General features: G+C 31.2%; 1 protein-coding gene across 1 annotated transcript; it reads left to right on the top strand.

Annotated features, from left to right (window-relative positions):
* The first annotated feature begins 7,567 nt into the window (after positions 1 to 7,567).
* LOC11428460 (F-box/kelch-repeat protein At3g23880) lies at positions 7,568 to 8,635 on the top strand. Its single transcript, XM_003622843.3, has one exon. The coding sequence runs from the start codon at positions 7,568 to 7,570 to the stop codon at positions 8,633 to 8,635; it is 1,068 nt and encodes a 355-aa protein (XP_003622891.3).
* The last annotated feature ends 8,091 nt before the right edge of the window (positions 8,636 to 16,726 follow it).

Genomic DNA, 16,726 nt, shown 5'->3' with positions numbered 1-16,726 from the left:
CCCCTCTTACTAAGACTACATAATGTTCTTGTAAATTATGGCCAATACCGGGTATATAAGCAATGATTTCAAATCCATAGGTTAAGCGTACTCTGGCAACTTTACGTAAGGCAGAGTTTGGTTTTTTAGGGGTAATAGTGGAAAAGTTGACAGATAAGTCATCCTTACTACCACTCTACAGAACCGTACATGAGATTTTCACCTCATAGGCTCCTCGTTCAATTCTTTCGAAGTAATTGGATCCTTTTCCTCGTTCAATATTCTCCACTCGTTCCCAAAAAATAACGAGAACTAATTCAGTCAGTCACGTTTTCATGTTCTAATTGAACACTTTTCATTTTTTATTATTCTCTAAAGTAGAAGATTATTCTTTTTCTTTTGGATCTCTATGAATCAATCTTATTACATTTCAATTCCTTCCCAATACATTCTAAATAAAATCCCATATTGGATCTAAAATTGACAGGTTAGTGTGAGCTTATCCATGCGGTTATGCACCCTTTAGAATAGAAATCCTTTTTGGGAAAGATCCCCGCTTTCGTGCTTTGGTGGGTCTTCGAGATGCTTTCGATGACCTATGTTGAAAAGATATCTATCTGTCTATATGATCAATAATTGTAATTGTGTAAAGCGTGTGATAACAACGGAACCAGAGAGAGTATACAGAAAAGACAGTTCTATTACTATTTCATTAGTATTTTATATTCTATGATATATATTAGTATTTAGTTAGTGATCTCGGTTCAGTGAGTCCTTTCTTGGGTGATGAACTGTTGGCACGAGTCTTCCATTTAATCGCTGTGGGCTGAGGAGAAAGGCAGCAAGAGGATTGTACCATCCTAAAAGCAAGGAGGTCAACCTCTTAATATACAACATAGATTTTGGCAACGCAATGTGGTTGGACTCTGATGTCGATCTGAATGAATCATCCTTTTCATTGAATACTAGATAAGAGGATAGCAAGTTACAAATTATGTGTTAATGGATGGATTACCATTATGCTTGTTGTAGTGATAAATCTTATATGTATATGTGTTCCTAAGAAGAAGAAAATTTACATTTTTTAGGGTCTTTGGGGGGGGGGGGGGGGGGGGGGGGGGGGGGGGGGGGTGGTGGTGGTGGTTAGAAACTCATAAGAATTTTTAGAATGGGAATGGAAAAATAACTCCAGTTACTTCGCAAATGGTAAGATCGTTGGCACGAGAAAGAAGGATTCATCCATCTCATCCTTAGTTCTGATTTATCCATTTTTTTAAGAATACTGAGTTGGGTTCTTTTCTTACGCGTATTGTATAGAACACTGATCCAAATCTTGTTCATAGAAAATCGTCTTTAGTTAGATGGGGAAAATCATGTGCTATTGTTCAAATCCATGGTAATCCTATTTCAGATAGAAGGAGTTGACAATTGAATCCAAATCCCATTTTGTCCATTATTTTCATATGCGTAAGATTGTGAAAAGAAGCCAGTTTTTTCTCGACCTTTTGACTTAGGATTAGTCGGTTTTTTTATCGATTGGGGCAAGGGAAGGGGTATAACTCAGCGGTAGAGTTTCACCTTGACGTGGTGGAAGTCATCGGTTCGAATCTGATTATCCCTAAACCTAGTGCAATGTGAATTTTTCCATTTTGATGACGATATGCAATGCGAATGGATAAGAGGCTTGTGGGGTTGACATAAGGTGGTATAGAATTGTATTATATATATGGGAGGCAACTCCCCGCGAATATTAAGCGCATGGATATTGGATATGGGGTTGACATAAGGTGGTATAGGACCATATAATATCTATGGGAGGGAACTCCCGGCGAATATTAAGCCCGTGAATACAAGTTATTCATTGAAATGAAATTCAGAATCAGCTTTGTCTACAAACAAGAAAACTATAAGTCATGTAACTAGGAATCTCATGGAGAGTTTGATCCTGGCTTAGGATCGACGATGGCGGCATGCTTTACATGTAATGCCCTATTTAATTATTTGATTATTTTATTGAGTTTAGAGTTTATTTGTAACACCCCGTTACCAAAAAAGTAATTAAATAATAATTAAACACACATCAGAGTAAAACCCAAACGGGCATGTCACACTACATTTTCAAAATTCTTAAATAGAATATAAAAACTATTTATTAAACAATCATCGAAATCATCATTTATTTAGCAGCGGAATATTCTCATCAAAACAACAACAACAACTGTTTAATTCTCCATAAAATTATCCTGGCATAAAAGCCTCATCAAATAAATTCAAACAACAGTAGGGCTATAACAGCAAGTTCCAAAATTGATACATAAGGAATGTAAATAAAACAAGGTAAACCCATCCCGAATGTGTCAGAGCCCTAGACACGACACTTGAGCCACCACCGACTACTCAGTATCACCTGCAAGTTACCTATAGGAAGGGCAACATTTTCAAGCAGAAGGGGTGAGATTCACAACAATAAAATATAGATATTAAAATTCATCAATTGAATCTAACCCCCTAAATATAACCAGATCATCATCATCAAATCAAATTCATCATAATATATGTATAAATATATAATCATCAAACAACATCATTATCATCAAATGACATTTACAACCAACAATACCGACTCATGCAAATGACATGACAACACTGACTCATGCAACTGACATAACAACACTGCTAAGACAACACATTAGACTTCTCAATAAATGCAAATATGCATGTGGTACCATAATCAGGGCCGAAGCCCTCACCGCTGTTTTGAATGGTTAAAGCATTCATCATGACATAAGTCCTCACCGCTTTGAACAACAAGGTGTTCCAGGACATAAGTCCTCCCGCTTTGAACGACAAGGCGTTCCAGGGCAGAAGCTCTCCCGCTTTTATGCATATGCGACTGACTCACTTGTGTATATCTACATACAACTCGACCAAATGCATATATATGTATATGACTCACAACTCCATAATGCAACTCATGTATAACTTAACTCAATAAAAGCATACATTCTGTCAACAACAATCATCAGAATCAATTCAGTAATTCCAGAAAAATGCACAATTAATCATGATCATGCTTAAACATCAATATCATTCATCACCATTCATTTAATAAACAATCAGCATTCAAAACTGGGCAACTCGCCTCGCGAGCACATCTGCTCGCTATGGTGAACTCAGAAAACGGGTTACTCGCCATGGCGAGTTCAAGGCGAACTCGAGGCGAACGAAAATATGGTGCTCCCGGGAGTTTTGACATTTTTCTTACTAAAACTTCAATTCTAAGCTCCATATTCATCTTTTTAATCTAAAACTTGCTCCAGTCCTCTCTAAAATCATTTAGGTACATTAAACTAACCAAAACACAGCTTATAACAACAATTTGAAAATCCAGAATCTCACTCACTAACTTGCCATGGCGAGTGGTTCTGCTCGCGAGGCGAGCCATGAAGTTGCTCACTCGCCTTGGCGAACAAGGCTACTCGCGAGGCGGGCGATGAACTTCTGTACGGGAAGAATGCAGGTTTTTCCCAAAAATCCCATTTTCCTCCAATTCACTCCGCAAATTGGTTTACAGATGCAGAACTAAGGTACGGTTTGGCCCGACTTTTTTTCAGCTTTTCTACGTTTTTAAGGAGAAGCTAGGCCAAACACAATTTCAATAAAGTACCTTCGAAAAAAAGTACTTTTTTTAGAATGCATAAAATTGAATGGAATGAGCTTTAACCAAAAGTTGTTGAATGCTACTTCAAAAAACTATTTCTCCCCAATTTATTTCACAAGCACCTCTCTTCAACTCCAGTCGGCAACCTTCTGTTTTATTTTTTCAATATGCTTTTTTCTTCCATTTTATTTTATTTAACCGGTTCATTTAATTTTTTAATGACGTTCCATTTAAGTTTATTATCTATTTTTTTAAGGAATTTTATTATCTTTTTATCACTTATATATTAATTTCAATATCTTTTTATCATCAAAACCTCGCAAATATTTGTATTCACGCTATCAATGAATGACACCGAATATTTTTATTCCCTTTCTTCAACCACGGAAATACACACACACATTAGCGTTTAGAGTAATACTTTATGTTCCTCGTTCTGTTTTTTTTTTTTTTGTTATGCTAATGCGTATAATTTTTGTTAGTGTTGTGTAATGTGTATAATTATTTTTATAAAATTTTGATTTTAATTAAAAGTACAAGTGCAGTTGCCTAAAAAAATTATACTTATATATAATTTACACATTTGTATTGTAACAAACTATGCATATCTTTTTCTTATTAAAAAAACTAAACATATCTTTTTCAATGACACCAACAATGTAACAAATATAATATTATATAATATAAATTCTTATCTTTTTGATCAACACTAAAAATATGGTATTCTTATAACAAAATTTGTTATAGAGTATAATTGGAAAAGAAAAAATCAATTATTCTCATTATATATATACACACACACATATACATATTATAGATGTTATCTCTGAATATATGATTGAGCATGACGAAGAAAGCAATATAAATGAAGAAATCAGTTCATATAATCCAGGAAGAGTGCAAGATGGAGGCTACATGAATAAAGTTAGAAATCAAATAGGAGTTGCGTTGATGGAGAGTAGAAATGTTTGAGTTTGTGATGATTTATGTCTTTTTTTTAAAATAAAAAAAAGATGATTATTGTTTTTAATTTTCCAAACTACTTTGATATTATTTATGTTATTATTTGAGCCTCCTTAAATTATTTCTCCAATTCAAATATTTAACAAGTCGTTTATATGATGATACAAATTTGTATCCATGTTACACAAAATAAACGTCATTGAGTAAATATAGTATTGGTAAAAATATATCTTTTATATTTTAAACATTTTTTCAAAGTTTTTTTATTTATAGACAATGCATAAATATATGCAAGGTCCCGGGTTCGAACCCCAGACACCACCAAAAAATAATAAATTCAAAGTTTTGTATAATATTTTGCCAAACAGCTTTTAACTCAAAAATAACTTTAGAACTAAAAAAAATAAAGAAACCAAACAGCTTTAGTCTTTTTCTTAAAGAGCTTTATTTTAACTTTGTTTTAAAGTAGCTTTTAGACGGAAAAAAAGTCTGGCCAAACGGTACCTAAGTACTATATGCAACCATAACCTAATTCTAACATCAGAACAACAATCTCTACCCCAAAATCATTAATTCACCACAAACCCATAATTCCTAATTCTCACCAAAAACCTGTTAAACTCAAATCAGAATTCAATATCTATACTACTGAAGTAAAACTCACCCTTACCTTAATTCAATTGAAAGAAATGCACATCAATTTGGTTCCTTGGCTCTACTTGCTCTTCTATCCCTTTTCTCCCAAAACAAACAGTTTCACGTAAAAAAATGTTTCTGACTCTTTTCTTTCTTAACTTCCCTTTATTTCATTTTACTCCCCCTTAATTCCAATAAATATTATTTAACTCCCCACTCACCAAAATAATACTAATTTCCCACTTATTCTAACTATTATAAAATAAACTATATAATAAAATAATACACACCACATAATTCACAAATATTATTTAAAATCATATAAAAGACTCTAAATAAATAAAAATAAATAAATAAAAATATCGACTAGGGCGTTACACTATTTATATGATTTATGTAATTTAAATGATTATGTGGTGTATTGTTGATTTATTACGTGGCTTATTTTATTATTTAATAGAATAAGATTTGAAAATAAAATAATATTAAGCTAAAGGGGGTGTTTTGGAATTTAGAGTTTAGTGGAATTAGTGGAAATAAGATAAAGAGGGTTGAGGAAATAAATAGGAGAAACTAGAGTCAGAATAGTTTTCACGTGAAACCTGTTTTTGAAGAAAAAGGGAGAAACCAAGATAAGAGGAGAACCAAAGAGGAGAAGATTTCGATCGATTAACCTAAGGTAAAGGTGAGACTAACTTTCTCTAATTCTAAGTGTTATAATTCTGAAAATTGGACTAGATTTGATTTGTAGTGAATGAAAAAATATCATCTTAGTTAGTGTTCATCAAATCGCCAGATCTTGTTATTGTTCAGCTTTGAAAAATTTAGAGATTATTTCTTCAGAGATTTTATAAAAAAATCATAATCTATTTTGTATTGTTTATCATTTTTTTTATATATTTTTAAAAATTATTTAGTTTATTTTGATACAACTATATAAAAGATATATTTTGTCACAAAAGTATTTAAATCTTTTGACGGTTACCCCTTCAAACAAATCTTTTGACGGTTTCATTCTCTCTCATCTAAAAGAGATTTGTTTGGTACAAACGACACAAAAGGCCTAAAAAATGTTTAAGTGTCAAATAGATTGTTATAAAAGTATCCGAATCTTTTAACAGTTATATTCTTTCTCATCAAAACGAGATTTGTTTGTTACAAAAGAGGCAAAAATGTTAAAAAATGCTTATGTGTCAAATAATTATAATGAGACATAATTGTATTTTTGTTGGTTTTTAATTTTCATGAATAGAGAATAGATAAATTTTAGATTTTTTTGTACATTATAATTTTTTTTAAAAGTTGTAACAAACGTATAAAATACCCTTTAACGTAATTTTTTTAAAAAAGTTAAAACAAACTCCCTCGTTATGTATGTAATTTGTTATGAATAAAAATAAAAGTGATTTTTACATTTAAGAATTTAGAGATTATTTTTTTAGAGATTATTTTTTTTAGAGATTTTATAATAAAAAAATCAGAGTCAACTTTGTGTTGTTTATAGTAATAAAAATTATATATTTTTTAAAAAAAATTTAGTTTGTTTATATAAAAGACATTTTTCGTTACAAAAGTATCCATATCTTTTGACAGTTACATTCTCTCACATTTTTCATAATTAGTTTTTTTTAGAGATTTTATAAAAAAACAGAATCTATTGTGTTGTTTATCGTAATAAGAATTATGTATTTATTTTTAAAATTCTTTGTTTTTTTAGATACAACTATATAAAAGATATTTTTCGTTACAAAAGTATCTATATATTTCGACAATTACATTCTCTCTCATCTAAAACTGATTCGTAAGATACAAAGGGATAAAAATAATGCTAGGTGTCAAATAATTTTTATTTTTGCTTGTTATTATTTCTTAGTTAGAAGATAATAGAAGAAATAGATTACCGCAATATAACTTACTAGTTTGAATAAAATAAAAAAATAAAATAAAAAGGTGCAAGCATGCAACAAAATCTTCGTATAATTATCTCCTTTTTTTTTTCTCTGTTAAAAATAAATAAAAATATAAGGATGTTTTGTGTGAATAAAAAGATATTGTCGTGTGTGTTAGGGCTAGCGGTGAACTCTAGCGGTCTTCACTTCCAGCAGCAAAGCTCTGATGAATTCCCATCAAGTTGAGTCACGGGCTGGAGTCCTCTACAATGACCTTATCGAAGAAATCCTATCATTCCTTGACGTGAAGTCTCTTACGCGATTCAAGTGCGTCTCCAAGTCATGGAAGACTCTCATATCTGATCCTACTTTCGTCAAACTCCACCTTAATCGATCTGCAAGAAACACACACCTTACATTAATTTATGATGATGTTAAGATGGTATGTTTCCCCTTGCATCGCTTGATCCAAAACACCTCCATCACCCTCGCCCATAACCCTTACTTTCATGAACCTTGCTTCCTCGACAGCCCTTTCTTGGAAGAACCTGGCTTCCCCCTAGACAGACGCCTCGAAGTAGTTGGTTCCTGCAATGGACTGCTCTGCTTGCACGGTTACGTTACCAACTCTAATTATGAAGAGATTTTTCTATATTTATGGAACCCAGCAACCAAGACATTATCTAACAAAATATTGTTTCTTCACGACGAGTTTCACCTTCGTAAGTGTGGTCGTTATGAGATGATAAACACACAGTCACTCTATACACTTTGGCGGTTTTGGTTTGGTTATGATGATTCAATTAACGATTATAAGATTGTGGCGTTCTATGAAAAGATCAACGAGGTGAGAGTTTTCAATTTTGGCGATAATGTTTGGAGACATATTCAAAGTTTTCCTGTGGCTCCTTTTATGGATATTTCCACTTGTCCCCATACTCATCTGGGTATTAATGCTGGCGTGTATGTGAGTGGCACTGTTAACTGGTTGGCCATTCGAAACGCATGCCCATGTAATTTTGAATTGAAATCTATTACTATTGACCAATTTGTGATCATCTCCCTTGATTTGAGGACGGAGACATACAATCAATTTCTACTCCCTCTTGGTTTTGATGAAGTGACGTCTGTTGAGCCCACTCTATCTTTCTTGATGGACTCCCTATGTTTTTCTCATGATTTTCATGGGACCCATTTTATCATATGGCAGATGAAGGAATTTGGAGTTGACAAGTCATGGACTCAGTTCCTTAAAATTAGTTACTTAAGTCTTCCTATTGATTACGATGAAAATAATGGAAGCTCCCTGCAGTATCCTTGTCCGTTGTCCTTCTTCCCGTTATGTCTTTCTGAGAATGGTGATACACTAATATTGGCATTTGATGCAGCCAACTCGGCCATTCTCTATAACTTGAGAGATAATAGAGGAGAGGAAATTAGAATTAGAAATCTAGTACGGTGGTTTTGTGCCAAAAATTATGTTGAAAGCTTGGTTTCGACTAGTTGAAAGTAAATTTATTTTTCAACTATTTACTTGATTGAATTTTTGTTTTAAATTTAGGTCATTTCATCATTTAGCTGATTAATCACGTTTTTTTTTTTTCTTTCTATTATCAGGCACAAAAGAAAGAATTTCATTAGAGTGGAAAAGGTTGGCAAGTTCTAGAACCTGGCCTTCTCAGTTCTCACAGTGTTTTGAATGTTGCAGTTTGGACTGTGTCTTTAATATTTTTTAAATCCTTTTGTTCTTTATTTATTATTTAACAAGCCTGGATCTATCAAGACAATTGTATTTCTTTTATTTTGGAATTCTTTTTACTTTTTCTTCTGGTTTGTTGATTATGCTATTATTATTTTTTTTCTTTCAGTAAATAGACATACACATATATGTATGTTGGTGTAAGGGTGTGACTAGCTAACAAAGTGTATTACTCTTAGAATTAGCGAGCATGAGCATAAAGTTCAATATTGGTTTAATAATGAACCATAATAATAATAATCTGATTCTCACTTCTGAGTCCTGATCCGATACAAACCAAAAAAAATATTGGTTGGTTTGGTTATCAATAAGACCAATTCAGAAAGTTGTGGAAACAAAAATAGGTTTAACCTGAACCAAACTGTAACCAAGTCATCTTCCAATGCAATTTATTTCATCAAACCATCTTGTTTTTAACAGTCTTATTTTTAACTAATTTATAATCCTTTGTTAGTTTGAGCATTTTTTGTTTTTTTACTGAGAGTGACAAAACTTTAATGTAGCATTTTTGTTTTGACTAAAAATACTACGATGTGTGAGTTATAAGCAGTGAATTGATTTTGCCTTTTTCCTTCTCGCCGCCGCCGGATTTTATCCCTCAAACACCGTCAATCTCAGCCTTGTTTGGCAAAACAAACCTACTTTTCTTCTCTAACCTCTCTCTTATTTCTTGATTTTGCTCTGACCTCTCTAACCTTCACCGCCGCCCTCTTCAGCCTTACCCCCTTCATCTAAATTCTTCTTCCACCATGTAGCCGCGGTTACCGCCAATGTGATCAGCCTCGCGGTTGCGTCATAACCAAACCACTTCTGTGTTGGTCTCAAAAACCCCTACAAATAGCTATTTTTATATTTTTAGGATTTTATTTGACAGGTTTTTAGCATTTTTTTTACTTAGTGTTTTTGTTGTTTTTAAAAGTAAAACTCAAAACTGGAGAAATGTGAGAGATTCTGATGGCTGATTATACATAAGAATTGTCCGGATTATAAAATCCGAAATAGTAAACATGATTCCGGATTATGAAATCCGACTACCTTAAGAGCATTTTTGGAAGAAAAAAAACGCAGGGCGCGCAAAAATCCTATAGGGTGGGAAAAGTAATACTCAAAAATATATGTTGTTGAGACAATTCAAACCAATGTAATTAAATTGGGCTAGATAATGAATCATGCCAAAACCAACCGAAATTAATTAAGATATATCAATCATGACACATCCATCCAACATGTATTTGAAATTTGTTTTTCTGACTTTCAAAAGTTCCTAATAACACATGGAAATATCTAAAATACTTTTAGCGGTAACCGCTGACACATAACTAAAAAACTGGAGGTAGTTAACTATCGTTGGGTTTTTCGGTCATTTCCATGTATTATCAGAAACTTCTAGAAATCAGAAAAGCAAACTGTCTAAAATTAATAAGCAATATAACCGGCTAGTGTGAACATTAATATCAAAACAATCATGTAAATTCTTTTTAACTAAGGCAAACATAAAATTGAAAGAAAAATATAAGATGTGTACGTTTTATGACTAATTTATTACAATAAGACGGGATAAAAGATCAATTTATCACATATATGATTTATTCTTTTTTATTTCTCTTGTATCAAACAATATCTTAATTTTATTTATTTTTTATCTCTTATATGATGATGCACATGTGTTGGTTTATACAGGGGAACGAGGAACAGTAATTAATCAAAAAAGTGAAGTTAAAGAGATTCTTAAAGGTCCTTATGTGGAAGGCGTAAGTGTGTTGGTAAGTGTTTTAATTTTGTCAAATATTTTTGTGCTATAAGAAGGGAGGAAAAAGTTCATTTTAATAAGAATAAAGTTTTTGTTTCATTGAACAAGAAAGTCACAACAATCAAATTTTGTTTTCAATTTTTTTTCTTTGTTCTTGTCAAAACCATAATTAGAAAAAAGGTAAAACTTGAATTTAATGTAAATGATGCTGCAAGAAAAGAAACATACAAGAAAACGAAGAAGGGTATGTTGAATAAGGTTGAAGAACTAAGCATCCTTTGTAGAATTGAAGTTAGAGCTATAGTTTAGGACCATTATGAACCATAACCTTAGATTTAGGTATCACTTAGGGGGAGTCAGAAGTGTTATCAAAATTCAGGATTATGATTAAATTGGAGAAGAAAAAGAAAATGATGAATCAAGAGACTTTCAAGAAACAAAGGGTTTTGAAGATTAAAGAACAAACGAAGAAACTAAGGAAAGACAATAGGGATAAATAGATGTCAATGCTCATGTTTTAATTAAAAATCGAAGAACATATATAATATGGACCACACTCGTAAACCATACCGTTTCTCTCTATTGTGGTCTTTATTTCTTCAATTTTTCATTGAACGAAGAGCATTGTTATCTCTTTCTCCCTATTCTATTTCCTTGGCTTCTTAACTTGTTTTTTGGCCATCATAACACTTTGTTTCATGAAAGTCTCTTGATTCGCCATTTTCTTGCTCTTCTCCAATTCATGTATAGTCCTGGATTTTGAGAGCACTTTGAAATCCCTTTGGTGATGGCCAAATCTCAAGTTGTGGTTCATAAGGGCCATACATTATAGCACAAGCTTCAATTCCACAAAGGGTGCTTAGTTCATCAAACTTTATTCAATAAACTCTTCTTCCTTTTTTTGTATGTTGCTTTTATACTAGCATCATTTACATTAGAGGAAAGTTTCACCTTTTTTCTAGTCATGATTGTGACTAGAATAAAGGAAAAATAACATGGAAAAAAGAGTTAAATGTTATGACTTTATTGTTTGCTGCCACAAAATATTTTTTAATAAAATAATTTTCCCTCAATTTTTCATAACACAATAATATTTGTTGGAGTTAGAAAATTCAAGAATACATATACACCCAACATCAAAACCTTTAAAAGGACTACACCATATAAGATAAATGATTCGTGTAATGAATCGAAAAAATGGATCTCTATCATAATCCTCATAATTCACACACTTAAATGAACAACTTTTTTTCCTCAACTGGTTAACCAAATTTTGATGTGTTTGTTCCTCAACTCTCTTTATCTTGTATTTCTTTGCTTTGATTGTGGTTTTATCTTAGACTTTGTTGATTGGATTTTTTGGTTATTGAATTCCATTCGTTCAATGAATCTAATTATTGGTATGATTTGAGTATAAATTCACAAAAAAATATATAACATAATTTCTCAATTTTTGACCAAAACTCATTAACCTCAAAAAAAATTATAATAATACACATCACCGCCACAAATGCCATCAACACTACCATTCTTCAAACTAAACTTAATTATGTCTCTAACCGAATTCTTATCAACAAACAACTTCACTTTCTTGATTAATCATTTTCCTATTTATATACCAACACATTTGTATAATTCATATCATATCCAATATATAAGAGAGAAAACTAAATAAATTTGTGATGTTGTTTGATATAAGAGAAATATAAAAATTAAATTAAAAAAATAAAGAAACGAGAAATTCTATTTTTCTTTTGGTTTAAATCTTCTTGCCATCTTTTTTTTTTTTTTTTTTACATATCCACCTCAAAGAATATGCAAAACAAACACATGATTGTACTTCCTTCAACAAAAAAAAACACATGATTTTATTCAAGGTAAGGTATTAGAAAAACATCCATTATTGATGTAACGACCCAAGATCTAATTAATAGTTAAAATTATATTAAAGAGTTTTATTTTTAGATAATAACAATAATGTGGATTTTCATATAGCTATTATTTATAAATACCTCTTACAATTGCAAAAAGAATTCATGGTATCTAAGATTCAAGAGGAATATCATGTATTTTGGGAGCAAATAAGTCCCCAATAAGACATGGTGTTATGCAAAACTTGCTTGAATCACTTTGACCTTAATATGTCATGATCGATGGCTTGGTCAATTTATGGTTGCTATTTAACAATTTATTCATTTGATACAAAACATAATTTGGTTCAATTTGCTTGAAAACTCATGACAACATTAAAAGTAGTTATATTAAAAGTAGGCATCATCCATTTTTTTTTACTTTCGTAAAGGATAAAATAGTTTCCATTTTTGTACCCAAAAAAAGAGTGCATCTTTGCTCCATTTAGGGAGCCTTCATTTATACCATTTCACTTCATGGATGTTTGACATGTGGCAAATATAAAATTAATGGCTGAGATTAAAAGGCTTAGAAAAAACATTTCTTTACTGAAAAACAAAAACACACGCCTATCCTCTTTTCCTCCAATGTTACAACACGCATTTCTTCTTCATCTCATAAAAACACCGCCCCTCCATCTCCCTTTCGCCGGCGCCGCCACCAAGGCACCGTCGTTCCACTTCCGGTACAAAACGTCTGTGTTGTTTTCTTGTTTCTGGTTTGTGTTTTTCATTACCAAATCTCTTTCAGGTTCACAATTGAAACATTGGTCAAATCTGAATTTACTAACATGGGGCACCATACAATCTCAAATTTAAGATAATAAATTTACAAACTTTTAAGAATTTGACTATGGATTAGTCTTTAAAAAAAATCATCCTTTGATCATCCGTTCAACTTTGTTTGCTATCAAAAGGGTCAGAATCATGACGTTGGTACCATTTCAATTTTGTTTATTCAATTAGTTACTTACAAATAGGCTAATTAATATGTAAAGATTGAAATTGAAAAGAAAAATAGTTACTACATGAAAAGAGAGATGTTCATGAAAAAAGAAGAAGAAGAAACCGACTAAACCAGAAGAGATGAAATTGGTGACGGTGGCTTGAAGAGAATAGAGAGTTTAAGACGGTGGTTGTGTTGTTGATTCCAGACTTGGAATCATACTTAATTTTTATGACCCATCAAAAAGAAGAGTTAGAGACATAAGCAGTGATAATGAGAAAAATAGAACAAAGAGAAACAGAACAATGGAGGAAGAAGATGATGATTGACGTAAAGGGTCGGCAATGGAGGAAGAGCAAAGGAGGAAGAGCAGAGGCGTGTGTTTATTTTCCGGTAAATAAATGCTTTTTCTAAGCCTTCTAATCTCAACCATTGGTTTTATATTTGCCACATGTCCAACATCTATGAAGTGAAATGGTATAAATGGAGGCTCCCTAAATGGAGCAAAGATGCACTCCAAAAAAAGATAGTTGGCATTTTCGGTCATTCTCAGTACAAAACGACAATGTTTCAAGATTCTTTCTTTAATGTCACAATTTCTATTTTTTAATTTATTTTATAATATATCATTCTATATATACAAGTTTTACATTACAAATAACATTTATTAAAAAAAAAAACCAACTAACGCAAACTCAAAAGCAAAGCCTTCCAAATCCAAACCATTAAGGAAGACACTAATGACTTTTCTGCACCAATTTTTACGAGACAAGTTAGTGCTTCATTTCTTTTGGTGTTAACCTTCCGATTCTCAGGTGAAAGAGGTCATGATAATCTGGAGTTTGGTTGGAAGTTAAATAAAATTTAACTAAGAATTATTTCACGAATGAAATTTAGATTCTTTTAAACAATTTATTCTTGGTGGTGCTCATCAACCACTTGAGTTTAATTGCCATTGTGCATGTGGAAGTTCGTTTTAAAAAAAAAAAAAAATCATATATGCCAAAAAAACATTTGATAGAGTCAGAAAATTCAACAACAAATTTACACCCAACATCAGGACCTTTAAAAGGACTACAGCATTTAAGATAAATCATACGAGTAATGTATCAAAAAATTTCACAGTAGCATAATCCGCATACATCACCACACTTAAGGCTTTGTTTGCGAGTTTTGAGGGGAAGGAAAGGAAAGACTAAGGAGGAGAAGGGAAGGAAAGGGAGGGAAGGGAGAAAGGAGGGAAAACCTTCCCCTTATTTGGGAGTTAAAAAGCCAGTAAGGAAAGGAGATGGAGGGCTTATGTTATAATTTTATTATTTTACCCTTTTTCCTCTTAAAATCAATACATTGTTATACTTTGTAATTTAACTTCTAATTTATTCAAAACAACTTATCTCATGAAAAATAAATTATTACGATCTATTTTTAAAAAACAACTTATTCAAAACAACTTATTTATAAAAAAAAAAAAAAAAGCTTATTACAATCACTTTTTAAAAACAACTTATTTATACAAAACAGTTTATTATGGCCTCTTTTTAAAAAACAGCTTATCTTATGAAAAACAAATTATTACGATCTTCTTTTAAAAAACAACTTATTCAAAATAGCTTTATTTATACAAAACAGCTTATTATGACCTCTTTTAAAAAATAAAAATAAAAAACAGCTTATTCAAAACAACTTAATACGATTTCTTTTTCAAAAACAACTTATCCAAAACAGCTTATGTATACAAAACAGCTTATTACGACCTCTTTTCAAAAAACAACTTGTTCAAAACAGCTTATTTATACAAAACACCTTATTACAATCTCTTTTTCAAAAACAACTTATTCAAAACAGCTTATTTATGCAAAAACAGCTTATTACGACCTCATTTTCAAAAAATACTTATTCAAAACAGCTTATTTATGCAAAACAGCTTCATACAACCTCTATTTCAAAAACAGCTTATTCAAAACAGCTTATTACGACCACATTTTAAAAAACCGCTTATTCAAAACAACTTATTTATACAAAACAGCTTATTACGACCTCATTTTCAAAAACCGCTTATTCAAAACAACATATTTATACAAAACAACTTATTACGACCTCATTTTCATAAACAGCTTATTCAAAACAACTTATTTATGCAAAACAGCTTAATACGATCTATTTTTCAAAAAAAGCATATTTATACTAAACAGCTCAATACGACCTCATTTTCAAAAACTGCTAATTCAAAACAACTTATTTATACAAAACAGCTTATTACGACCTCATTTTCAAAAATCGTTTATTCAAAATAACATATTTATACAAAACAGCTTAATATATCCTCATTTTCAAAAACAGCTTATTCAAAACAACTTATTTATACAAAACAGCTTATTACGATCTCATTTTCAAAAACCACTTATTCAAAACAACTTATTTATACAAAACAGCTTATTACGCCCTCATTTTAAAAAAAATATCATCTAGTTATAATTTTTTAGCATATTCCACACTCAAATAATTTTAGTAAGTCAAAAAATTTCTCTTTAGAATGAATATTATTCTTTTTTAATGATTCCCTATTATAATGGGATTCTTTCTATTTTAATGATATTTAACTAAATTTTTAATTTCTTTAGAAAAACTAAATTGTTAATTAAAATTTTAAATAATATTATTAAAAAGATAAAATGGTTAACACATAAATCATTGGTATAATTAGAAGAAAAAGTACTACATCAAAATTTTGTATCTTTTTTTTTTTTGGTAGATAGATGAAATGGCAAAGCCATTATAAACTCACACACATAAGTGGAGGTACCAGGGTTCGAACCCCGGTCATGATATCCGGCCTAACAATTTCGGCATTTTGCCAGTTGAACTAGGACTTCTGGATATACCAAATAAATGATATCTTTTTAAATAATACCACATAAAATATTCTAATGGTCTATTTTAATGACTAGCTCTTACGCTCATTTCAATCACTTTCTTCTGAATCAAAACTCTCACCTCCCATCTCTCAAAATGTCGTCGTCTCTTATACATGCAAAATGTAAAAAAAATTGGATACATGTATAGATTGTTTTTATTTTTGTCACCCTTTTTTGTAAAAATTTAAATAAAGAGGTATATTTGTAAGATCAATTTGTTTACGCTTCAATTTTTTGTTTCACATTTCAAAAGAAAAAAAAAGTTTTGGGTTCAAATCAATTTGGATTTGGATGACATTTTTCTCTTTTTTTAGGGTC

The sequence above is a fragment of the Medicago truncatula genome, chromosome 7 (assembly GCF_003473485.1).
Source record: "Medicago truncatula cultivar Jemalong A17 chromosome 7, MtrunA17r5.0-ANR, whole genome shotgun sequence".
NCBI classification, from domain to species: Eukaryota; Viridiplantae; Streptophyta; class Magnoliopsida; order Fabales; family Fabaceae; genus Medicago; species Medicago truncatula.
The sequence above is the reverse complement of the archived record's forward strand: the minus strand, read 5'-3'. Positions and strand labels throughout refer to the sequence as shown.

What these genes read in the sequence shown, in the direction of transcription:
- LOC11428460 (XM_003622843.3), top strand. Translation starts at nt 7,568, where the DNA reads ATGGTATGTTTCCCCTTGCATCGCTTGATCCAAAACACCTCCATCACC.